Here is a 27,382-nt window from a genome sequence, read left to right as displayed (position 1 = left end):
AGGTCAAAGGTAAAGGTCACAGTAACTCGAAACAGTAAAATGGTTTCCAGATGATAACTCAAGAATGCTTACGCCTAGGATCATGAAACTTCATAGGTACATTGATCATGACTTGCATATGACCCCTATTTATTTTCAGGTCAAAGGTCAAGGTCACAGTGACTCAAAACAGTAAAATGGTTTCCGGATGATAACTCAAGAATAATAAGGCCTAGGATCATGAAACTTTATAGGTACATTGATAATGACTGGCAGATGACCCCTATTGATTTTCAGGTCACTAGGTCAAAGGTCAAGGTCACAGTGAAAAAAAAACTATTCACACAATGCTGCCATTGCAACTGACAGTCCATATGGGGCTTGTTTTACAAACAGCCCTTGTTTAAATAAAAAGAGCAATGTGGAAGCAATAAGTCCAGAATGACTTCCCCTTGAATATGAGAAAATTTCGAAATCCCGCTTGTTTACGCAATTAATTCCACAGTTTTCATCCAATTATATCCAAATTTGCGCAGTATCTTTATATCAATGAGGACTTAAACCCTATTGAATATGAGCAGTATCGGAAAAATAAGTACACAATAATCTCCCCTTGAATTTGAGAAAATTCTCCTTGTTTGCGCGATTAAGTACACAGTTTCCATCTTATTCTTTCCAAACTTGCACAGTGTTTATAGCAGTAGAGCGATTCAGACCCTCATGGGCCTCTTGTTTCAACTCACCAGGACAATTATGGAACTCATCCGAGATCATTAGACCAAATGCTCTGAACAAGTTTCATGAAGATTGATTACTGATATAATGTTTTACTTCACATGACTCAATTTCGAACACGGCTGACGTATGATTGGGTTGAATGGTCTCGCCAAGTTTCATGAAGATTGGACAATCACAAGCCTTTTTTTCTTGTTTTCACATAAAAACATTTCTTACTTATTCGATATATCATTTGGGTAATAGTTTGACAATTTTTAATAAGATTGGGAAATACACAAGTTCTACACACGGCTGTGAATCACGGGCGCGACCGCTTTTTGAGATGCATTAATAAATGAGCCAATGCAACCTCTGATGGGAGATGGCGCCACAGTATGTATCAATTAATAGTCTAATCGCAATGACCAGGGGCGGATCCAGGATTTCTGGTTGGGGGGGGGGGCGGATATTGAAATATTTGCTGGGGGCCGCTAGGGCCCCTGGTGGGCGCAGGGCAAAGCCCTGATAGGGGGTCCATAAGCTCCACGATTTAAGTGATTTTGACGGTTTTGACAACCACTTCTCGAACATATCACGCCTTATATACTTTCATCAAAGTACCTTCTTATAATGGCCAAAAAGTGCATAGTTTATCGTTGTTTAGGGGGGCCCCCCCCCCCCTGGTAGCGTCACGATTTTAATGATTTTGAAGGTTTTGAAAACCACTTCTTGAGCATGTCACGCCTTTTATACTTTAATCAAAGTACCTTCTTATTATGCCAACATCAAATGAATTGACTTTACTTTGGCGATTTTAGGAAACCGCCTATGATGACATCACATTACGGACAAGTGATAGATAATGTTTTTTGTTATATTTACTTTTTTTTTACAACGTACATACAAAGGCCCAAATCTTTTTAGAACATAAACACATACCATAATAAATAAGATATAGTTTTTTTATGCCCCCAGAACATAGGTCCTGTGGCCATATTAAAATCGCACCGTCAGTTAGTTAGTTAGTTAGTTAGTCTTTCCGTCCGGATTAGTTTCCGCTCAATAAGTCAAGCAATTGTCATCAGATCTTCAACAAACTTCATGAAAATGTGTAAGGTCATAATATCTAGGTCAAGTTCGATAATCGGCCAAATTGACACAGACACTCCTGAGTTACGGCCCTTGAATCATCGTAAATTTGTTTTTTCTCGTTTCCGCTCAATAACTCCAGCAATTGTCATTGAATCATCACAATACTTTTAGCCCGCACATTCGTGAGAGTTTTCTATAGGTAGCACGATCTTTTTAAACAAATAAGTATTTTTTCAGAAAAGTGCAACCGCGCGTTTGTAATATGGAGTCCCCACACTGATCCGACATTTTTCAAACTGTTCAAACGCGCGGTTGCACTTAACTGAAAAAAATACTAATTTGTTAAAAAAGATCATGATACCAATAGAAAACTCTAACGAATGAGCGGGCTCTCCACTTTGTCTCATTAAAATTGGTGAAATATTTAAAGAGATCCTTAAAATGTTAACTGGATCGTGCTTTATTATCCCAACAAAGATCCGAAAAAGTCACATGGTATAGGCACCGTATTTTCCACACTTCACAAAAATGTGTAAGGTTATAGGTTTCTAAGTCAAGTTCGATAATCAGCCAAATTGACCACGACACTCCTGAGTTACGGCCCTTGAATCATCGAAAAATTTAGTATTTTCTCGTTTCCGCTCAATAACTCAAGCAATTGTCATCGGATCTTCACCAAACTTCATAAAAATGTGTAAGGCAATAAAATCTAGGTTAAGTTCTATAATCAGCCAAATTTACCCAGGCACTTTTGAGTTACGGTCCTTGAATCATCAAAAAATTGCGTTTCCGCTCAAGTTCTCAAGTAATTGTCATCGGATCGTCACTAAACTTCATGAAAATGTTCTTGCGCAAAATGATTTTTATGCCCCCGAAGGTGGGCATATAGTGATCGCACTGTCCGTCTGTCTGTTCGTCCGTCCGTCCGTATGTCCGTCACACTTTTGCGTTAAGGTTTCGAAAAATGCTCATAACTTCTATGTCGCTTCACATGTAACCTTCACATTTGGTATGCATGTGTATATGGACAACGCCTTTCCATACGCACAAAAATTTGATACCTTTGACCTTTAACTTAGGGTCCGCGTTTAGGTTTCGAAATCTGCGTTTAGGTTTCGAAAAGCGTTTATCGTGGGCATATGTCTTCCGATGGGGACAGCTCTTGTTAAATATATAAGTTATCAACTCAATTAAGAAGTCACCAACATGAATAAAACATATTGTACGATATGAACAAAAACTTGTAGTACTCTATAAAACCAATAACTTAATTCTCAACATTATCAAAATATATCATCGACAGCAACTGTGTGATAATTTAAGAAATAAATATAAGATAATACTTCTTGAAACGATGATTTGTGTTCCCTAATCCAAATGCTTAATGTACATTGTATACCAAAAATGTGTAATACTCAATAAAATCAATAGCTTTATGGTTAATACAAATAGGATAAATACACATTCGGAATTTACTCTAATAACTCCCAAGTTCAAATATAGTAGGCATTTCCTGTGACTCGTTCACAGTTTGTCGCAATATCAAAGTATTGTGTACACCAACATCAAAATAACGCACTTGACTCGTATGCAAAGTGCGGCAAATCATGTCTTTTGCTCCACATAAAGTTGTACTGATGCTATAAATACAGGGATTGAAACAATATAAATGTTATTTAGCGGAACTTAAACCGGTTGCACAAAACGACCAGTTAAGGTAACAGTATCATAACGTCCGACACAAATAAAATTTAGTTTTAAAATAATGTTTTTGGCAAACATTTTTGAAAATATTCGAGAAAACAAATTAGGTTAAAATAAATACATATGAAGGATTAACAGAACAGAACGGATAGTTTATTCAGACTTTCACAAAAGTATATTTTCTTCATACTACATTTGTAACATATACCTGGTGCATTTTTTTCTGCCATGTTAATAGGTATAACACCATAATATTACTTAAAAACATAGATTCAGTCATGTAATAATACAAAAAAACACAATCAATTGCAAGAACACATAGTTTCTGTCAAGGCGGTACATATATTCATTTAACAGTATTATTTAATCAACGCGCTCAAGGCACTGGGGTTGTTCGCTATTGTATAATCTTAGACGCAACTCAGTTTTCAAAATTATGTTTTAGCTTTTTATATCGAAAGTTTGAAATGAACACAACCCATTCAAATTTTTTCTTAAAGCACAGGTCGAGATGTTTTTTTTTTAATCATTAATAAAAAAGATAATTTAAACTTCATTTTGGAAAACAGGGCTTTATGTATATGCATTAATTGTCATCCCAGTACCAGAGACTCTCTTTTAACGAAAAACACCATAAATTCAGAAAGTGTCGTCCTTGATTAGCTTATGCGCATTGCACAGGCTAATCATTGTGCACAGGTTAATCTTATTGGACATGCATAAAGCCCCGTTTTCTCTGAAAGCAGCCAATATGTACAGATTTCAATGATAAACTGGCCAATGTCGTCGCACAATCTGTTAAAAACTAGACTGGTCAATGTCGTCTTACAAGCTGTTAAACAATATTGATTACATAAACACACTGCAGTGTACCAGTGGTGAAATATAAACAGGCAGATGCGTTGGTTATCGTTCCTAGCGTAACAGAGCAGACGCTCCTAGCATTCGTCGTCTGCATAATTTTACTGCAGGTCATGCAGGCCTACGAGTGCTGTCGCTCACGGTTTTAAACGTGTTTTTAATTTGGCCAGGACCTCCAAGACTGAATTCAATCGCAGTTGACTCGTAACAGCGTCGTAGTGCGTTCTTGGGCGTCGTAATGGATCGTAGGTAATTCGATACTCAATCGGGAAATCGGTGATCACGTACGTGATCTGTCTACGAATCAGTTACGATTTTGTCAAGACTCGCACGAGTTCATCCCGAGTGAGTTGCGTTCCCGCTAAGATTCCTGCGATTTAGATCAAGACTCTCACGAGTTCAACCCGAGTGAGTTGCGAGCCCGCTAAGATTCTCGCGATTTAGATCAATATCAATAGATATTGGCGCCAAATTCATGGTGAGGTCCTAGCTTAGTCGTGACCGATCTTCATCGTTTGCAGTACAGTCGCAGTAGATTCTTACACATCGTAGTGAAGTCGCGCCCCTATTCGCAAGACTTCAACCGAAACCCACGATTCGTAGTAACTAGATCGTACCAGTGTCGTAACTGAATCGTAGACTGTCAAGAGTCTTCCTGATTCAATACATGTGATAAATCGTTGCGAATCGTGGGCTTGTTTTCGTAGTTGAATAAGTCATTACGCATTGACTTGTTTATACAAATAAAATATAGACTTACTATTAGCAAAGATCTATAAATAAACATATTTGTTAACATGGTGGCCCATAATGTCTTGGACCATTATTGATAGACCGTTTTGCTTACTTAAATGGTTCCCAGCTATTAAGTAATCCGATGTTATTGTGCTATTTTCCCGAAAACCATAAGCAAATGACTGACATTTCCGGCAATTAAACTTCATTCTATTATTTCATGGTTTTCGGTGATTCACAATGGCAGGCGTCGTCCTAGAGACTCTGAGCTGGAAGAAACTGATATTTCTCGGCGTTGCCTTGTTGGTTTTGCTGGTGACATTCTTTCTAGTTGGAGGTTTAGTGGGTAAATACAACAATTACCAATAACAATTGATTACAGTATAGCGGATTTTAGTGAGTACAGTCACAGGTGAAGGGCGCGTGGCCAAGTCACTTTAACACTATCAATTTGTCATAAAACAACATTTTTTATCATATTGACCAAAAAAAAAAAAAAAAAAATTTTTTTTTTTTCTGATATGTTATATATGAACAAGGTAGGTATCTCTTGACACAGAAAAATCACCTTCATCAGCATTTTAAGCGATAAATTGCCTAAATGGCGGTCGATTTTCGAAAACTATGTACCATTTTGTTGGGAAAGGGTGCCTCGTGACGAAAAATGACCACAAACGGCTACTTGCCGACATAAACTACAAGAAAATACTTCTCGAACTCGAAGAAATGCTAGGTCGGCTCCGATCTGACCGATAGTTCAGTGCCGATTTTACAAGAGTAAAACTATCGAAATACCACAGCTACCGAACATAATACGCATTAATACAATAAACAAATAAGAGTTTATCAACTTACAACACAGATTTGTCCTTTTGTTTGCGTTCTTACCTCGAAATCGTTGTAAATCGGGAATTGTTTATCGGCAATTTCGAGTCAAGCTCCATGTCATCAGACGCTTACAAGGTGAAGGTCGTGGGGGTGTGTATGTTTCGGAACGCTTCTAAATTCTTCCTAACAATAATTCGGCGCAATATTTAAAACGTCAACACTGTTTTCTCACACAAGTATTTGTTCACAAAAATGACAATCATTACTTGGCAATACTCAATGACAGTGTTAAGTGCTCTATACCAACAAAGATCTTCTGTGATGGTAATGAGGTGTATAAGGTCATTCAATTTCAGTGTAATGGGCACTGGAAATTGAAGATAAGTGGGACAGATATAGACCTTAAATCTCTATTCATGAATGATTGTTTTAAAACAAATTCCACAAACAAAGGAGTCAAAGCTAATAAATGGATTCAATGTGACAAGTGTGAAGGCTGGATCCATCGTTTGTGTGCTGGTCTTTCACACCATTTGAAATGAAAAAAGGCCCAACGTGAAGCGTCATTGTTCTTCTGCAAACAGTGTGAATAAAAAGTTTTTCTATGTATAAATATTATTCAATGTGTCAACATTGCACATTATTTAAATAATTAATGAACGGATCACATACATAACTTACCAAGTAATGATTGTCATTTTTGTGAACAAATACTTGTGTGAGAAAACAGTGTTGACGTTTTAAATATTGCGCCGAATTATTGTTAGGAAGAATTTAGAAGCGTTCCGAAACATACACACCCCCACGACCTTCACCTTGTAAGCGTCTGATGACATGGAGCTTGACTCGAAATTGCCGATAAACAATTCCCGATTTACAACGATTTCGAGGTAAGAACGCAAACAAAAGGACAAATCTGTGTTGTAAGTTGATAAACTCTTATTTGTTTATTGTATTAATGCGTATTATGTTCGGTAGCTGTGGTATTTCGATAGTTTTACTCTTGTAAAATCGGCACTGAACTATCGGTCAGATCGGAGCCGACCTAGCATTTCTTCGAGTTCGAGAAGTATTTTCTTGTAGTTTATGTCGGCAAGTAGCCGTTTGTGGTCATTTTTCGTCACGAGGCACCCTTTCCCAACAAAATGGTACATAGTTTTCGAAAATCGACCGCCATTTAGGCAATTTATCGCTTAAAATGCTGATGAAGGTGATTTTTCTGTGTCAAGAGATACCTACCTTGTTCATATATAACATATCAGAAAAAAAAAAAATTTTTTTTTTTTTTTTTTTTGGTCAATATGATAAAAAATGTTGTTTTATGACAAATTGATAGTGTTAAAGTGACTTGGCCACGCGCCCTTCACCTGTGAGTACAGTTCGTTGCCCTGTTCCGACGGGATTTTGACATCGACAGGTCAAATTGTATCAAAACATTCAATGATAAAGAATGTTTATGCTGGGATATGTCGACCAATTACTTTCCTAAATTATCACAAAAGATTTACATGAAGTTCAAAGTATTTTTTCTCGGATTTATTGATGTTTACATCGCACTATGTTGCCCTGTTCCGGTGCCTCTTTTCAGTTCCGACGGCTCACCGTTATTTTTACTAACCCGTAAAAATCACTAAAAGAGGTACATTAGGGGAATGCAAAACGTCTTAATATATGGTGGACGCACCAGTTATCGAACACCTAAGAAATAACCTTAAATTACGTTAAAATTGAAACACTTAAAATGACAAAAACCTTTTGTTTTAACAATTGACTAACAGTTTAATCATTTAATAACTTATCTGTAAAGTTTTCCAGCAAATATCCTTCACTAATTCATAATAATGATTCCCTGGTAATTGTCACCTTAAGCAGACAAAACAAAATGGCGGCCGATGTAAACATGACCTATTACCCGACACTTCATAAATACTACTCTAGCATATACAAAGTCATATGACTATCACGTGGCCCAGACTCGGCGTAAAAATCTGCGTCTGCTGCAATCAAAATTGCAAACGGAAATATGCTTTTTGTGTGTATAAATGTAAGTTTTGATAAATGCATTCAAAAAGTAATAGCAAAAAACACATTAAACCGTGTAAATAACAATAAATGCATTCTTTTAACCTGTTTTCGGCGCATTTGTTTCAAGCCAAGTAGGCAAGTAGGTCATGAACTTTATGTGCGACCATTTGGTTATCAATGTGACGTCATGCGCATTTTTGCGCATGTGCATACAGAACCAAAACAAAACGTCCGATAATAGGTGCTGTTCGATAACAGGTACTTACACGATACTGCAAAAATAATATTTGCACAACTATTGGGGAACTGGCACCATGTTTAGTTACAAAATTGAAGAAAGCGTTATAAAAGGCTATCACCAATTTAAAATAAGGCCTCCAATGCATACCTAGTTAAATGTGGACTTAGAATATACAAATCTGCAAGATGAAAACGCAGCATTAGTGTGGATTCCACCTATTGAGGACTTTCCTCCAGAAATGAGACATAATGTAACAGACCAAAGTCGTTTCTTAAGATTGTGTGACATTGCAGGATTGCCCATAGGCCATGTGCCATGAGGACTAGCTGGTGCATTCAGAAAAATCATTGAATTGGAGGGTAAAATCACCGCTTTAGCCACTGGAGAGCCCTGCCCTAGCTTTGCACCCTGGCCAGCCCCAGAAGCAACAGGTGGGGGTGTGGTCATTCCATGTGACTACATCATCACCTGTGCAGAGAATGACTTTAATATCATCTCTGATGCCATAGATAGTATGCTCGAGAAGGAGGCAATGAAGATACAAAAGATGTAAAATAAAATGACGCAAAACAAAAAGTACATTTTTACATATAATTATGTGCATAGTCTTTTAATAATACAACATATGAACCATTACTATGACTTTATGTTTTTTTTTTATCGTTATTACAATAATTACATGTAGCTACATAATACAAAGTAGGCCCATTTATGACACAAGCATTCCAGCTGAAAATTTAACACAACTATGGATACACATTTACAATATCTTAAGAATACAAGAGTTAGTGTATATTGTACAATGTCGCAGTAAACTATTCCAGAAAAGTTACAACAGTGCATAATTTATTTTATTTAATAGACACACAAATGGCAAAAGAATTCTTCCCCTTAAGAGGTTAAAGCAGCCTTATCATAGTCATGGTCTTCGGGAATACAAGAAACATGGATCCAACTGTCGCATATATCACATTGAACCCAACCATCTGGATCATCTGAAATGTTCTTACAAACAGCGCAATGATCTGATTTTGTGTTACATGAAGCATCAAATATTAATACTTTTTTAGCTTTACCCCTACATGAAACAGGCGCTTTACCTTTAGAACAAGCAGTATGCGGTTTCCCTTAGGTGGCAAAGGCCTTACTTCAAGACTTTTTTAGATTTACACTTTTTTCTTTCTTCTGAGCCTTTACTTTTTCTTGAAGAAACTTTTTCTTAGCTGCCTGCTCTTTTCTTGCAAATAGTCTTACAGACTCTCAAAGCTGACGTTCTAATGCTTTCTGATGAAGTTAAGCAGTCTGGCAAAGTATCAGAACTTGTTTTCCTTTTCTTACTTTAACTACAAGAAGGGAACACAAGGGCCTCCCTAACAGATGGTGACACAATGTCATCAACACCTGAACAACTGGTGCAATCAGTATTAACATCACAAACAAAAGAGTAAGTTCTGAAACAAACTTGTAATAATTGGCAAACCATCTATCAAAGTTCTTCACTGGTTACCTTAGCACGTGAATTTTCTAAAGATGACTCTTTCCGTATCTCAACTACATGAGAATTTCTGGCCATAAAGTTGTAGTGCCATGTGTTACTAGGTCTATCATTTTTGAACTTGTTTTTACGCTTGTCTTTTTTTAAGATACCTTGGACAAAGTCCAAAAATTCACCAACACCAAGGCCCATTCCTCTTTTGGACTACTCTGATTACCACATTGCCAGCTCTTCTTCCTCTTTTTTACTGAATATTGGCTGAGCCCCATTCCTACTGTCTAAAGATACTTCACCACTCAGTCTACGCCTCAAGAAACTTTCTGACAAATCATGGTTCCTAGCAGCTCTTGTAATAGGAATACCTCTTCCTACATCTGCTAAGGCCTCTTTCACTCGAATCAATTTACTAGGTGATTTTCTGTATCCCCTCTTATATTTCAAAGATATTTTTGTAGCATTTTTCTGTGCTGGGCTCAAATGTTGAGCTTGCTTCCGGGAACTGCATTTACATTTACATGGAGTCCTGCAGTCTGACCCACTGCTAGAAAGCCTAAATTTTCCCATGTTCCTGTTGAAAAAAAAAGAATAAATTTAATAAAAGAGAAACAGAAAATGATTAAAAAAGCATGGTGATATCCGATGTTAATGCCTGCTTACAGTCAATATTTATTGTTTGGGCCATACTAAGAGTCTATATCAACATATATACCGCCATGTGTTGGAAATATTTCAATGATCTCTTTCATATCAAAATATGGACAGACAGACAGACAGACGAACATAGATAGGTTACTGAAATATTACTGGAGTCTGAGCAACTGAGAATACAACAAAACAAGAGTTGTAAATTGATCATAAATTGTAAAATTGCAGGAATTTGCTAATTGCCCCTAAGGACACCCATCACTCAATTAAACGTCAAATCCATCGGAACTGGTCAAAAGTTATCCATTTATTTTTGTTATAATTTCATTCAGAGAACATATATTGATTTACATCATATTTTTAACATATGTTGTCTGTACCTGTGCAATAACTTCTGCACTATAAAATTTTACCTGCCATGCCTAAGAAAAATTTGACATGAAACTCATTATTCAAAACGCCATTTTCCTGATTCTCCACTAAGTAAATACAAGTAAACCTGCCATAAAGTATGTTGGGATTTTGTTACCTAGGATAAAGATTTCATCGATCTTGTACTGCTTGTTCAACAATGGCACGTGTGCGAATAAAACTAAACCACTTTCGATTTGTGGCCGCCGCTATTTACCGGAAAAACATTCGGACTCCATCGGAACCGGTGAAACGTCGGAACTGGGCAACGAACTGTAACGGATAGGTTAAACGTTTTTTGCAAAATACTTTTATTTATGTTAAGATGTATAGTTTTCTATGAATTGAATACAACAAGTCTATTGTTGTTTTGTCGATTCATGTTTTTGTTGATGTGTGTCAATGTTTACAACTGTTTCTTTTTTCGAAAGCAAAACAAGGTCATGTTATGTACGCACTGTTTTTGTGACAACAGGAAAAATTAAGACGAATGGTTTCTTAAATTTTGCAGATTTTGTTTGGTAAACATAATGTTCATTGATGTAATATTTTAGCATTATGTGTCCTTTACAAAAGTAAGAATGCTCAGAAACCAAATTGATGCGTACCATATAAATTAAGCATGAAAGCTGCAACTCAGGATTTAGTGAATAACGGACATCTGGTGACCCATAGTCAGGAATGTGGGGATGGTCTCAAAATAAATATAAACTCAATTGAAGTTGTCCAATACGCATGTGGTTAGCGTGTGTCTATGATATTAATTAGTGAAAACATCTTTTTTAATGAAAAATAATCAAATTATAACGAAACATCGATTTCTCTGAAAACATATTTTTCGCTATCAAATCTATATATATAACAAGGTATTTAACTCAAAATGACCCGAATATAGGGTGCATCGCTTTGAACAGCCATTACTTTATCAATTGTGCAGCGATTTCCATGAACTTGGTCTTATTAAACGCAGAAATGAATTCCTCTCTGGAAATGGGGCCTGCTGGAAATGTACATATATTGCAATTATTTTTTACAAATGCTGTGTCAAATTTCAAGAAATATCACGATACACATGTAATCGGATAAAGACCTAAGAGATCCGGTAATGGCTGAATCAGTGTACCATGAAATTCGCGCTGTAAACAAATATTTTTTCAGAAATTTAAAACCGCTGGCATGTTGCGATAGGTAAGACATGTGTCTATCTAGGTTTAATTACTGAATGCATGTTGTTTACGTTACGAAATGAGACTCGAAGTCCTTAGCTATCCGTTATACACCAATCGACTGTAATACTATTGGTCGTTTACTTGAAAATTATTGACGTAAGAAGTGTCTATTCTAGAAACCCAAAAGTATGGGAGAAATTCCCGCTTACTTTGAAAAATACCAGGGAGTTTTCAGACACAGGGGAGCAGTTATCAAATAACATTGTTATACATTTTAGTTTTTATGTTTAAAAGATTTACCTTAAACATTATTACATACCATCAGGTCAGTGAAACACTATGGTTACTGCTGTTAACTAAAAAGTAGTTATGCACTGACTAGAAAAAAACAAGCCAATATGTTTTCACATGATATTACCATACAGTTTGTCAACCAGTTCCGGATAATAAGCAGTTCCTATTAAATTGTATTTAATTTTCCATAATGCCCCAATAAAATCAAAATGATGTGTCTACGGTAAACATTAGGTAAAGGAATACATTAACAAAGTTTTGGCAAGAAAGCTTTTGTATAATGCTTACAGGGGGCATAAATGCATTAAATAGTTAACTGGAACTGATTGAATGAGTTATGTTTTTAAATGTGCATATGGATATAGATTCTTAGAAGGCTTTTAAACACACTTTTTGCTGATTGAAAACAAATGCCATGATAATGTTTTGAAATACTAATTCTGTAAGTTGAATGATTTTTAATACTTTTCCAAGGGATGAACTTTAATTGGCTATATTTTACAAAAAACTGCATAATTATGCCGTCTGGCCTAACCTGTTATCATACAAAATAAATTTTACCCATTATTTTTACATCTTCTCACATTGGCACTAAATCCCAAAAGAAATTATTGTGGTCACAAGAATTACTTTTTTGCCAGGTTATTCTAAACTGGTTGACTGATTGTATCATTTTAAACTATAAAAATTAACGTTGTTTGCTGATTTGCACGCCAATCATGATATCCAGTGCTTGGTGCTACAAAGTTTTGATACAACTATCAACACCCACACTTTTCATGAGCATGACTTGACCATGTACATGCAGCACGATTTTCACACACTTTTTATCAAGACAAGGATCATCACGAAATACGTGTGCGTTGTTTATATGAAGCTAGACAGTGTGAATTTCGCATTAACATTAAAATTCTTAAGTGTTTTTGAATGAAAATCTAATTATGCTCATTTGAGAATTCAACAAAACATTTACAATTGCAAGTAACATTTTTACTGAAAAAAAGTAATAAAAATTGTTACAAGCAGCCCTCTTACTAGCTACATGTTGAATAGCATACACATCCATCCCTGTCACATGCCACTACAGCGTCCTTTGTTAAAAATGGGTCATGACTGCCAATTCTATTGACACAAATCTGGTTCAATAACTGATTATCAATTATTTCAAGTTTTGAATTAAATCAAGACCTCTTGTTTATAAAAAAAGCATACATCATATGGCCTGATGGAAACAAAACATTAAAATTGGTGGCTCATATATGTTCTGGCTTTTAACTAACTGCACTACAGCATATAATAATACATAATAGATTTTAAAATTTCTTAGAACATTACTTAAAGAAGTTGTATAACTGGATTGTATGCAAAAAACTTGACCAAGAAATTCAACAATTAATTTATTTATAATACCTTATGTATGATAAATGATGTGTAAGGAGATTAGCGTGTTTAAAACAAGTTTTTCTTTATTATTTATTTGCCTCCCTGTTATAGTCAGAATTAGGGAGTAACACGTCTACAGACGTTTATGTTATAATTGTCTGTAACATTAACATATGTTATGAATCTGATGTTTATTATAACTGTTCAAAACACACACAAAGCATTTGACAATGATTTATAGCTTTATTTAATATATTAGGTCTTACTGTAATAGGGGTCAGTTTTGAAACACACGCTTTAAAAACTTTCTGAAATAATATACTGATAATAGGCAAAGTAAAATTTACTAAATGTATATAAGCCCAATTTTTTATGATAAGCTTTTCTTTTTGATAGCCCCAAATCCTACGAACTTTGTGCATGTAATTGGAACAACCTGTCTCAACAAAGGTGGCAATAGAAATCTGACAGACTGGTATATACCAAGAGAAAAAGGAGCTTGCAGCAAAGTGGACATTCAAGATATCGAACATATTGAACATGAAAAAGTCAGGGCAAATCAGGTACTGCTGCTATTCTTAAATCAAGGAAAGTGAATGAAAGTGATTATTATTTTATGAAGACGGCATTGTATAATATTTATTCCTTAAACTTAAAATATCTTCATAAATCAAAAGTAAAATGCTTGAAACATTGTAAATTTGTGCAAACGTTTACATTTGAAAAAGTTTAAATGATGTACAGAAGCTTGAGGTAGAAGTGTACATGACTTTGTGACAGGCAATATACATGTAAGTTTGCCAATCCGAAGACTATACAATGCCCCATGATATATAGATTAGGCATTGACCTACAACTGTTACCATGCAAATTGCTACAAGGGAGTACATGAAGAAACCTATAGATTTTTTACGTCCATTGGTCAAAAGTCATTGTTACAAGGCTTGTTACATGCAATCACATGGACCATGGAATTATATAGCTACAGTTTGAGTATGATTATTAACTTTCGTATAATTTCGGACCTTTAAGCATTTTGCTATTAAAAATATTATACAAACAACACTTTATGCATAATATTCCGGTGCTATGATTATTTTGAAATTTGTTTAATCATTAAAATTGTATCTTCTTAGACAGGGTGTGTACAAAAAAATTGCCTTATCCTGTTTATTTAAGTGTAGGGGATTTCGTGCATGTTTAGGTTTTGAGGAAGGAAGTCTCTAATATTAAAGGACAATCTCATGTTGTGTTTGTTTATTGCTAGGTTGTGTTCTCCTTTTGGCTGCCTCATCCAAGGGAGGGTGAACAGCTGGATTTCAGTCGGTGGCAGCAGTTTTTGATCGGAGTTCTGCAGTTGGACATATCATATGATGAGAGAGTAGAACTAAGTAATGAAATGCTGTTTTATGGATTGGTATAAATGATTACAAGCATGTTTTAAGCAACTGAATATATTATCCATATACCAAGTCAAATCTATGTATGATCTTTGCAATCAAACACAAGTGCTTTTTCACCATTTTGGGAATCTGGCCGCGTCCCTTTGAGTTGGTAAAATTCGCGATTTGACTAAATTTGGAAATTGGTGTTAATGCTGTTATGCTAAAAAATGCTTCAAAGTGAGAAAAGAAGTGTTTTCAGGACTATTTTTACTAAGGTTGAAATTATATGGCTGGATGGGAGTTGAACAAAATGTTGAAATCTAAAAAATATATACTTTTTTTTTAACCTTTGATTGGGAATTTTTAGGTCCCATTTTGAAAAATAATACTGGACCCGATTTTTCAACAAATAAACCCACTGCACAAGTTTCACTTATGATTTCTGTGCAATAAATTAATTATCTTTATCTCAAAGTATAACTTATATCATAGTTTTTTTCCAAACAAGTTTTTCCCACAAATCTGTTTGGGGATTGTCGCTGTGACTTTGATAAAAGCCATGTATTACAGTAAGAATTTAAGCTAACACTGCAAAGATAATATTTAGTAGATGCAAACACAATTAAACCAACTTTTATGTCATTGTAAAAACCCCTGTAATCTTTCAAGTTGATGGTTCCACGCTGACCTTGGATACACGTATTGGGTATCGTGACAAGGAAGATGATCCGTTGGCCTGGAAACTGCTGGCAGAGTCATTAGAAGAGAGGAAACTGAACTGCTTTTTGCCAAAGGTGGGTTTAAAATTTAGCACAGAAACTGACAGCTGTGACAGGTGGGTGTGAAATGGTAGTCAGAAAGCTGCTAGCTGCATAATATTTATTGTCCCCTACTGGTGAAACCGGAGGGGACTTATGGTTTGCGTTTTGTGTGTCAGTCTGTCCATCACAGTTTTCTGGATCCTGCGATAACTTTAAAAGTTCTTCATATTTTTTCATGAAACTTGAAACATGGTGAGATGGCAATATGGAGATTATGCACGTCATTTCATTTTGTTTCTGTGTCAAAAATTCTGTTTGCTATGGCAACAAATAAAAAAATCTGACAATGGTGGAGTTTCACGGGTAGGGGGCCATTTTGCTTGTTAATATATTTATTTAAAGGTTTGAAATGAAGGTAGAAAGAAATTCGCTTTCTAAGGTGGGTAAAATGTACAGGGGTATTAATTTTAACTATGAAGTATTTTTTCATGATACATGTCACTTCATGATTCTTATGTCTGAGAATACAAGACGTTGTTGTTCACAGAAAGAGAAGGACTACCAATACGACTGTGAGATGCTGTCATTCTTCGAGCTTGGCAGTCTACACCACGACTACTACCTTGTCAACATCCGGGTGCCTGTGGACAGTTATACAGGCATTAACATGGACATAGGGAAATTAAATGATATCCATCTAGTGGTTTGTATTTAAAGAATGCGTAATATATACTATTTGCAAATGGCATTTAATTTCCACATACTTATATTTATAACTGCTTATATAAAACTGCATTAACCTTAATCATTAACAAACTATAGAAAAATAGCTTGTTATCAATTTTTCATTTGCTTTACTTACACTGTGTATACTTTTTGAAAAAAATATATAAGCAAAAATGAAGATTTTGCAAGTTGTAAAATACTTGTCACTTCAAAATAGTTTTGCTCAAAATTATAAAATCATACAATAAAAATAAATTGTGCACTTTTAGTAGCATTTGCTTAATACTGATCATAAAAACATACGGCATGCAAAGACAAAGAATTATGTATGTTTGCATAGACAAGAGATTTCCTTCCGATTACTTTCAGGCTATATACCAGAATGGAGGCTTCACTAAGGTGTGGGTGTCCATCAAGTCTGTGATGTTTCCGCTAATAATCGCTGTACTTGTTTGGTTTTGGCGCAGAATTCGCATGCTGGCGCGACCTCCAAACCTTCTTGAGAGGACTCTGTTTGCTCTAGGCATTGCTATGTCTGTTCTCAACTGTAAGTGTATGTCTGTGCTCAACTGTAAGTGTATGTCTGTGCTCAACTGTTAGTGTATGTCTGTGCTCAACTGTAAGTGTATGTCTGTGCTCAACTGTAAGTGTATGTCTGTGCTCAACTGTAAGTATATGTCTGTGCTCAACTGTAAGTGTAAGTCTGTTCTCAACTGTAAGTGTATGTCTGTGCTCAACTGTAAGTGTATATCTGTGCTCAACTGTAAGTGTATGTCTGTGCTAAACTGTAAGTTTATGTCTGTGCTCAACTGTAAGTGTATGTCTGTGCTCAACTGTAAGTGTATGTCTGTGCTCAACTGTAAGTGTATGTCTGTGCTCAACGGTAAGTGTATGCCTGTGCTCAACTGTAAATGTATGTCTGTGCTCAACTGTGTGTGTATGTCTGTGCTCAACTGTAAGTGTATGTCTGTGCTCATCTGTAAGTGTATGTCTGTGCTCAACTGTGTGTGTATGTCTGTGCTCAACTGTAAGTGTATGTCTGTGCTCATCTGTAAGTGTATTGAACTCTTGTAGAGTGCGCTCTTATTTACTGCAATTAATGTTTTAAATGAAGGTCAAGTTTTAAGTTTATTGACACAACATATGCTTCATTGTATATGCTGAACTTGTCAGTGTATCAAAATGAACTGTAATGTTTTTTGTTTTTTTTTAAGTTTTAGAAAACACCTGGGACCTTTACAAACAGTTGTTTGTATAGGTCCTGAAAACACTTAGAAATCCACAATATATTGTAAAGAATCCCACAATCTATCGTAAAGAATCCCACAATCTATTGTAAAGAATCCCACAATCTATCGTAAAGAATCCCACAATCTATTGTAAAGAATCCCACCGTCTATTGTAAAGAATTCCACTGTCTATTGTAAAGACTCACACAATCTATTGTAAAGAATCCCACTGTCTATCGTAAAGAATTTCACAGTCTATGGTAAAGAATTCCACAATCTATTGTAAAGAATCCCACAATCTATCGTAAAGAATCGCACAATCTATTGTAAAGAATCGCACAATCTATTGTAAAGACTCCCACAATCTATCGTAAAGAATCCCACAATCTATTGTAAAGACTCCCACAATCTATCATAAAGAATCCCACAATCTATTGTAAAGAATCCCACAATCTATCGTAAAGAATCCCACAATCTATTGTAAAGAATCCCACAATCTATCGTAAAGAATCCCACAATCTATTGTGAAGAATCCCACAATCTATTGTAAAGAATCCCACAATCTATCGTAAAGAATCCCACAATCTATGGTAAAGAATCCCACAATCTATTGTAAAGAATCCCACAATCTATTGTAAAGAATCCCACAATCTATCGTAAAGAATCCCACAATCTATTGTAAAGAATCCCACAATCTATTGTAAAGAATCCCACAATCTATTATAAAGAATCCCACAATCTATTGTAAAGAATCCCACAATCTATTGTTAAGAAACCCACAATCTATTGTAAAGAATCCCACAGTTTAATGTAAAGAATCCCACAGTCTATTGTAAAGAACCCCACAATCTATTGTAAAGAATCCCACAATCTATTATAAAGAATCCCACAGTCTATTGTTAAGAATCCCACAATCTATTGAATCTATACTGAGTATTGTAAAGAATCTCACAGTCTATTGTAAAGAATCCCACAGTATATTCTAAAGAATCCCAAAGTCTATTTTAAAGAATCCCACAATCTATTGTAAAGAATCCCACAGTCTATTGTAAAGAATCCCACAATCTATTGTAAAGAATCTCACGGTCAATTGTAAAGACTCCCACAGTCTATTGTAAAGAATTCCACATTCTATTGTAAACACATTTAGTGGATTCTAATTCATATATCTATCAGTAGATTATTTGAAAGATACTGTAGAAAAATGCCAGTGATTTTAATATACTTTTGCAAGAACAACTGCAGCATATATAAATGTGTAATAATTATAGGCATTGGAATGGTGTTAATTTATTTGCATGAATAAATGTATTGGGACTGAATCATAATTCTTTCAGGTCCCCTTGAGTACCTGACCCTAGCCTTCAACATGCCATACATGCTACTGATCACTGACATAAGACAGGGCTACTTCTACGCCATGCTTCTCAGCTTCTGGATTATCTTTACTGGCGAGCACATCATGGTATGGACCTGTATCTCTTCATTTCATGACTAAAGAAAAAAATGGATGATTGAAACCCGCAGCATTGATTCACTTAATTAAAAGAGATCTTTTATTAAAAGTTAATTTTTATAGTTACTTTTTATGCCCCTGGTTGGGTGGCGTAAAGCAGTTGCTCTCTCTGTCCGTCTGGCATTCTGTTTTCTGTAGATTTTTTACACAACGCTGTCAGATATTGAGCTGATTCTTTGGTATGTGAGTCTACATACATACTCTACAGATGAAGTGTGAAATTCATTTCGGTCCATTTATTGGTGGCAAAGTAATGGGCTTTGGGCTTTTCTCTATGATAACCATTTTCCAGAGTTTTTTTATGCCCCTGGATCGAATGATCGGGGGTATATTGTTTTTGGCCTGCCTGTCAGTCATTCTGTCACTCTGTCATTATGTCACTCTGTCATTCCGTCCCAAAACTTTAACCTTGGTCATAACTTTTTCATTATTGAAGATAGCAACTTGATATTTGGCATGCATGTGTATCTCATGGAGCTGCACATTTTGAGTGGTGAAAGGTCAAGGTCATCCTTCAAGTTCAAAGGTCAAATATATGGCTTCAAAGTGGCTCAGTAGGGGGCATTATGTTTCTGAAAAACACGACACTTTGACTCACAGATGAAGTGTGAGTTTCGTTTTGGTCCATTGATTGAGACAAATTTAGCATTTTTGTCTTACTTTAAATCATTACGTTGAATTTTGCATACACTTTATCTTCTACAAATATTAAGTTTAGACTTCCACATTTCCACAGGGTCATTATGTAAGGTAATGTTCATTATGCCTTTTTGGGACATCTCTATCGGTTCAATATATTGACTGAATACTTTGTTATTAACCTGATACTTGATTTCTTCTTCTTCTACTCACAAAACAAATATGTAACACTTAATAATTTTAAAATGAGAGGTCAGACTTAAAATATATACTGGTACCTGATGTTAACTAAATAATTGTGTGTAAAGTGTATCTTGTTTCATTTATTAAAATTATGTGCATTTCTAACTGACATCAGACTTTATTTCTGAAAGGATCTCTCCTTGCAGGACAAGACAGAGAGGAACAAACTGGTTCTTTACTGGAAGCACCTGCTCGCGGTTGCCATTGGTTGCTTCTGCCTGCTGCTCTTTGAATTAACAGAAAGGTGACCTTGAAATAGTGACAATTAACAGATTGTTAATTATACATTTAATTTTCACATGAATTTCACATAATTGTTGCTAAAAATTAAAATTAAAGTTTTAGTTATTTAAACCTATTAATTTTAGCTCAATTTCATCAAAAGCCTTAGGCTTGTTGAAACACTATTGAGTTCATTGCAAGGGAAGAACCAGTACTTTATGTTTTTATAGGATATCTTGAGATTTTGTTTGTGTTTAAATGTTTGTAATGAATTACATCAAATAGCAACTTACTTATAGGATTTTCCTATCAAAATGAAGACCAAACATAACAATTGTAAACATTTGACAAAATTATAGGTTGCTATGATACCTTTCAGGAATTGGGCAATAATTAGACAATATCTGAACTCTTATTGATTTTGCATACATTTTTTTGGCAAGAACTATGATTTAAAGATTGATGGCTTGCGCATGGTTGTATTAATTCACGTTAAAGGTCATTTTGACTTTTATAAACAAATTCTTGTAATTGACTTTATTTGTAAGAAGATGTCACTCTGTGGGAATGATTTTTCACTGTGATTGTACAGAGGTGTGAATAACCTGCTTGAGTTATATATTATTTGCCATATTGCGCAAGATTAGGTTCCAACACGTGCTTTAGTTATCGACTTATTGATGCTCAAGTTGAACATGGTAATGCGTTATTGAACTACATGAATTATACTGTACACTAAGATTTCATTGAGTTACGATAGTTTTTTGAGTTATCGATCATTGAGTTTAAATAGTTATACTGTATTATGAACATGTTGATTGCACAAATGAGAAATATAATTCATAACATGAATTACCTTTTACAATTTATTGTTCAATGTAAAAATTCACATACTGGTAAGTTGCAGAAAAAAGCAATATCACAACTCAGTATTATTTGTATATTTGCCTCATTTCAGGGGTGTACAACTGACCAATCCATTCTTCAGTATCTGGGTGACGAGTATTGGAGCTAAGTTGGCTGTATCCTAAAACATACTTAAATGTTACTGACAAAAGAACCTTTTTGTATGCTGAATTATTTCCATGTTTAAATGTTCATTAACAAAACAACCATCTATCAGACAAGCAAATCAGTAGTATTTTATTGGCGTCGCCCTGGAGGGCGGCGACTAGTATGTAATACATTTTTTTTTGCTTATGGGAAGAGAAGTTATTTACGGATCAATGTATATATTTTTGTTTTAAGAATATCTTGCATGGTGGTGATTTTTTGTGTAAATTAGTGTAACAAAGTACTGCATTTGTGCCTATTACCTTTATTACAACATTTATTGCCGATAATGCTATAAAGCTATTTTTTTTAATTAATAACTGATCCACAACTTATCACAGGGGAAAGATCACAGGGACTGGGCAAATACGCGAAACTTTCTGGTTTTGTATAAAAACAAATGATGTTTTGTATAAAAACAAAACATAATCAAAATATAATTATTTTGTGTTTTTTCTAATTTGCTTATTTAGTGGAGAATCAATGTAGTATGATATTTGACGACCTATTGCGCAAGTAAGTTTATTGGAAGGTGTAGTGGTACGAAAACGTACAATATATTAGTTTATTAATAGACATATAATAACGATCCTTATACACAACTTCACCAAATAGCAGTACATAAGTGAATGTCAGCCGGAATAGCTTAGTTGGGAGAGCGTTAGACTGAAGTTGTTTATGCAACAGTCATCTAAAGGCCCCCGGTTCAATCCCAGGGTTCTGGCACGAACAAAACAATTCGGCAGGCTGACAATTTTTTCAGTCAGGTTAATAAATATAATAAAGCTTTATTTTATGTAGACATTTTAAAATCCATTTTACTAAAATTTGACATTTTTATTAAAATTAATGGATGTAAGTGAAAAACTGCTTGGTTAGGTGATAATGTCAACATTTTTCATCAGATTCTTTCCAAACTTACAGTGTTTTCATATTAATGAGCATTTTTACCTCATTTAAAATGAGAAACATCGGGACAATAAGTCCAGAATTTTTTTCTATTAAATTTGACAAAATAAACAATTTCCACTTGTTTAAAAGATTTCACAACTTTCGTCTGAATCTTTCCAAACTTGTTAAGTGCTTTTATATCAGTAATTACTCGAACCCTATTGAAAATGATGAATATCGGAGCAATAAATCTATTATGATCTTTTAATGAATTTCAAAGTATTGTGAAATGCAGCTTCTTTATACAATTAATAGTTTTCATTCAATTTTTTTAAAACTTTTACAGTGTTTTCATATCAATGAGTACTCGACCCCTATCGTAAATGAGCAACGTAAGAATAAGTTCAGAATCATCTCCCCTTGAAGTTGAGATAAATATGAAATTACGCTTACAAGATGATGCAGATTTTCTAAAACCTAAACAGTTCTGTTCCATTAATGAAAACTGCACACGGATACAATTAAAAAAAGGAAACCAATGTAAATAAAATGAACTATGAAATATTTGGGAGTTACAACACAAAATTGTAGATAATGGTTATTTGGGTGTTATAACACAGCATCATAAATAATGGTTATTTGGTGGTTATGACACAAAATCATGATAATGGTTATACCAGTATCTTTTTCTATTTTGTTTAAAATAATCGGCCAATATATTAATATTTACAGTAGAAAAAAAATCGTTCCATGTAACTTCATTGAGTGCCTTTTACACTGACATTCCCGACGCCCTTTGATGCTTTGCATCAATACTTATCTTGTTTTAAATTTAAGATACATTTATGAATAATAATGTTGACTACTTATGAAAAAGTCTTTCAAAAATCCATATACACACTAGACTTTTCTACAAGTCATGTTTGCAAAAAATGTCATTTCGTTTTGAATGGCTTGACACATTTTGAATTAAATGTGTCCCAAGTATAAAAGTATCCTTTTAAGCAAATAGTAAACACAATAAGTTTAATTAAATTTTGTGATTTTTATCCAGTATTAAGTACCAGTATACATATAAAACCTTGACGTGTATCAGTTGTCGTTCATCATCATTGCGGGCATCGCAGCTGCTGGTTACTTCTTCTTCCTGTGCTACATGATCTTCCTGGTGTTCAGGAACATCAGCACCAAGAAGCAGGCACTTCCTGCCATGAGCGGCAGCAGAAGACTCTACTACATGGTATGTCCTACAATCAAGCATCATTCTGTGAACATTGGACTTAATGCTAGTGTGTACATTGTAGTCCCACTTTAGCCTTAGAAGTCCCCACAATCTAATCAGGGACGACACTTTCCGCTTTTATGGAATTTTTGTTTCATATCAGTTCTCTTCTAAACAAAAATGCAGTTTAGGCCAAAAGTTTGGTTACTGATTAGCCTGTGGGGTACTGCAATGGCTAGTCTGGGACAACAATTAATGCTCATTAATTATGCTCATTTTTCTAAAAACCAGGCTTAGTTTTGAAAAAAAAAACAATGTTTGATGTTGATACAACAAACTTTTACAGCTAATTACCCAAACTGTAATATGTTGAAAAAAAAATCAATTTTAATTATAAAGAACTTAATTCTCTTTTATCCGATACTGAAGGGTTTATGCCAATGCAAAACCTATTGAGATAGTCAGAAAAAAAACCTGTTAACACAGAACATATATATTGTCTTTTAGACAGAAAAATTAAATGTTTATTAAGAAATGGCTATAATAATGAAACATGCCAGGTTTATATGCTCCCCCAAAATTTATTTTGGGAGGAGCATATAGTCGCCGCTTCGTCTGTCGGTGTGTGCGTCTGTCTGTCTGTCTGTCCGTCTGTGCACAATTTTTGTCCAGTCTGTTTCTCAGCAACTAATGACCGGAATTCAGTGAAACTTTATGGGAAGCTTCACTACCAAGAGGAGATGTGCATATTATCAGCGGGTTCTGGTCGGATGATTTTTCACAGAGTTATGGCCCTTTGAAATTTTCCATTAACTGTACATATAGTGCAATTCTTGTGCGGGCTATTTCTCAGCAACTAATGACCGGAATTCAATGAAACTTTATGGGAAGCTTCACTACCAAGTTGAGATGTGCATATTATCAGTGCGTTCTGGTCGGATGATTTTTCACAGAGTTATGGCCCTTTGAAATGTTCTATACAAAAATTATTGTCCCCCCAACTACTGTTCCCTCAAGACGTTTCCTTTTATCTGAATATATTGTGCAATATTGTGACAAGAAAAAACCTTTGGGGAGCATCACCCGTCTCGGACGGTTTCTTGTTGGTTCCGATATGTCTGTGAGTAGGTAATTCTCTATTGTCTACTCTAGTCTGTAACAATGTTATAAGGCATAATATCTAGGCTCTCTTGGTTACTTCCCTCTGAATTCCATCTGTTCAAGCAATGGCCACTCTCTAATGTCCTACTGATTTCATATGATCATCACCAGACTTCAGCAAGGTGTTAGTAGATAAGACTTGATATTTTAGTCTAAGACAACTTCAATGACATTTCAAAGTTATTTCCCTTTATATTAAAAACTTGCATGTTTTCCTTCGCCTGCAATGTTAATATTTTTCTCAAGATTGCTTTTAACCATATTTTGATGACCCAAAATAATAAGATTTTAATCATTTATCTAACAGTGTCTGGTGTTGTTATTTTGTGGTTAATACAACTCATGGTATCCATCGGTTGTTGCATAGGTTTCACATTATTTGCTAATACGTGGGCTTTTTACACCTCTCAGGATGGGATCATTTCCCCACAGTTTAGGGTCAAAATAATTTACCGTAATCATTATAAGATTTCAGACATTCTAAGTTTTGGACATCATTTTTTTCAGCCCAAAAATTGCTCATCACTCTAAATGTAGTGACAATCAGATTTTCACCTACAAATAATGACTGAATTTTTTAGTAGGGTAATTTTACCTTTTTTGCGTAAATCTCATGACACATCACAACTGTTATATTACACTGGAATAATGGTCATAAAACTTTGCAGAGGAATGTGAGAAGTGAGTGGAGTGTAACGTCTGGGTTATTTGGGTAAATAAGCATGTTTACATGTAATAGACAACGATTTCACCTTATGCCTTTAAGTGGTCATCTCGTTTAGAAATATTAGAAAGCAACCAAAGCATTTTGCTTAATGAGTTAACTGCAGTATCTCATTACAGAAACCAATATATAATGTCAGTCATGTTAATCTGATGCAGGTTGTGTTTGAAAAATTGTTATGAAGGTTTTATTAGCATTTCAGTTATCTAATGCAATTGTCTGCTGAAATATGTGATTAGTGTAACGAATTGTATAAAGTCATATTTTAGAAGTAATTTAAAGGATAAAAAAGCGAAAATTTATTTTCACATGTTATTTTCACTGAAAATAAAAGGTTTATACTACAATATATCAAATGCTTGCTTTTGAAATCGGTTATCAAAGAACTTAATCGAAATACATTTTGCTAAAAGGAAATCAAACATATTGAATTGTTTTATTTCCCTTGTCAACCTTTATGAACATAATTATCCATTAATATATCAACAAAGGCCGTTCTAAACAGTACATATCCAAAAAAAAAAGTAATATATAGTTATCAGTGTTCCTCTAAGTAATGTTGTGGCACTAAATTATTGTTCAGAGGGCGTACCGGTAATCACACAATAGGTATTTTTTGCTGTTTTATACCCTTTTTTACCTGTTTAAATACCACTCACTTTCCAGCCATATCAGCAAAAAAATACTAGCTTTTATTTCATATTGATTTTCACTCTATATTTTATTATTTTATGTATCTTAAAATCTAAGAGTAATTGGCATCTGTGTGGGAAATATCAGGCTGTGGTCCCAGGACTTTTACATCACAAGGACCTTTGGTTTCATTTCAGGGTCTGATCTACCGGTTTAAGTTCCTGATGCTGCTGACCCTTGTGTGCTCAGCCCTCACTGTGGTGTTCTTTATCCTCAGTCAATTGGGGGAGGGTCAGTGGATGGGAGAACCCCCCTCCATACGCTACACTAGTGCATTTTTCACAGGTAGGGATCCCTCTACTGGGTTGTTACTATTGCTCTAACCACTAACTGTTGAGTTCCTCATCCCATGTCAACTGTGCCAGGTGCACTGGACATGAATAAACCCTCATAAATTACAACAGCATCTTATGGGATTGTCGTCCCTGTGATATGAAGAGAACTTTTCTGACAAGCCCATTTGCTCAAAGGCAAGAAAATACTTCAAAGCAAAAATTAAATAAATCAGAAAATGTAAGCTGGCTTTAGCGAAAACTCAAGTATGCTAAATACACAGATTTTAATTATTTTAGTTTATGTAGAAATTTGTAATGGTCAGAATATTGTGGAGAAATGTTCAGTGTAATTCAGTATGTGTTTCCATGTTGCACGTGCATTTTCTCTGAGATAAATGTTTTTCAAGTACTCTGACTTGAAATTAGCAAATAATCAATTGTAATCCCATCAGGGGTACATTGTCAAAATAAATCCCTGATGAGTATTCTTTAGTTCAGCATTGCCAGTATAATGCTTTCATGCCTGGAACAATGACTTTATTTTGTTTATTAACATGATGTCATTGGATGTTGTTCGTGTTTTCTGGCAACTTCAGCAATTTATTTTTTAAGGAAAAATACCTAGTATGTTTAGAAAATGGTAGAACAAGTAAAATACCAGGTTAGTATTGAACACAAATAAGTTTATTTTCAAGAAACGAAAATTATCAACACCATGTTGTCAAGGCTCATGGTATAGGTCTTCTAAACCTCACTGAATAAAGTTGATTGAATTGACCACTCACCTACTATTCTCCAGAAGTTGTGTGGTGAACAAATGATGAAAACTTAAACTGTTGTGTTATATGTGTTGTTAAGTAGCTAACTTATTGTTATATATTTCATAGTTTTGTAATCTGCAGACAAGCATTGTATCAGACTGTACAATTAAAATGATATTTATTCCAGGAGTGTATGGAATGTGGAACGTGTATGTGTTTGGACTTCTGTCTCTCTACGCTCCATCTCACAAGCAGTTTGAACCACAGAGTAAGTACCCTTGGTGTCTTATGGTTGTATGGTT

The 27,382-nt window shown here is 34.9% G+C and overlaps 1 protein-coding gene across 3 annotated transcripts in view; it reads left to right on the top strand.

Moving 5' to 3' along the window:
- Positions 1-5,256: 5,256 nt before the first annotated feature.
- LOC127852882 (protein wntless-like) overlaps positions 5,257-27,382 on the top strand; it is a 26,940-nt gene continuing 4,814 nt past the window's right edge. For all 3 annotated transcript variants that reach the window (XR_008036331.1, XR_008036330.1, XM_052386912.1), the window contains exons 1-12: positions 5,257-5,434; positions 13,976-14,142; positions 14,847-14,970; positions 15,634-15,758; positions 16,273-16,428; positions 16,821-16,998; positions 19,018-19,145; positions 20,225-20,322; positions 21,259-21,322; positions 23,341-23,484; positions 26,182-26,329; positions 27,268-27,348. Coding sequence is in view for 1 of the 3 variants with exons in the window: in XM_052386912.1 (XP_052242872.1) it covers positions 5,329-5,434; positions 13,976-14,142; positions 14,847-14,970; positions 15,634-15,758; positions 16,273-16,428; positions 16,821-16,998; positions 19,018-19,145; positions 20,225-20,322; positions 21,259-21,322; positions 23,341-23,484; positions 26,182-26,329; positions 27,268-27,348 (1,519 nt within the window). In the remaining 2 variants the exon portion in view is untranslated. The remainder of the gene's footprint in view (positions 5,435-13,975; positions 14,143-14,846; positions 14,971-15,633; positions 15,759-16,272; positions 16,429-16,820; positions 16,999-19,017; positions 19,146-20,224; positions 20,323-21,258; positions 21,323-23,340; positions 23,485-26,181; positions 26,330-27,267; positions 27,349-27,382) is intronic.

The sequence above is a fragment of the Dreissena polymorpha genome, chromosome 12 (assembly GCF_020536995.1).
Source record: "Dreissena polymorpha isolate Duluth1 chromosome 12, UMN_Dpol_1.0, whole genome shotgun sequence".
Classification (NCBI taxonomy): Eukaryota; Metazoa; Mollusca; class Bivalvia; order Myida; family Dreissenidae; genus Dreissena; species Dreissena polymorpha.
This window is presented reverse-complemented; position numbering and strand designations above follow the sequence as displayed.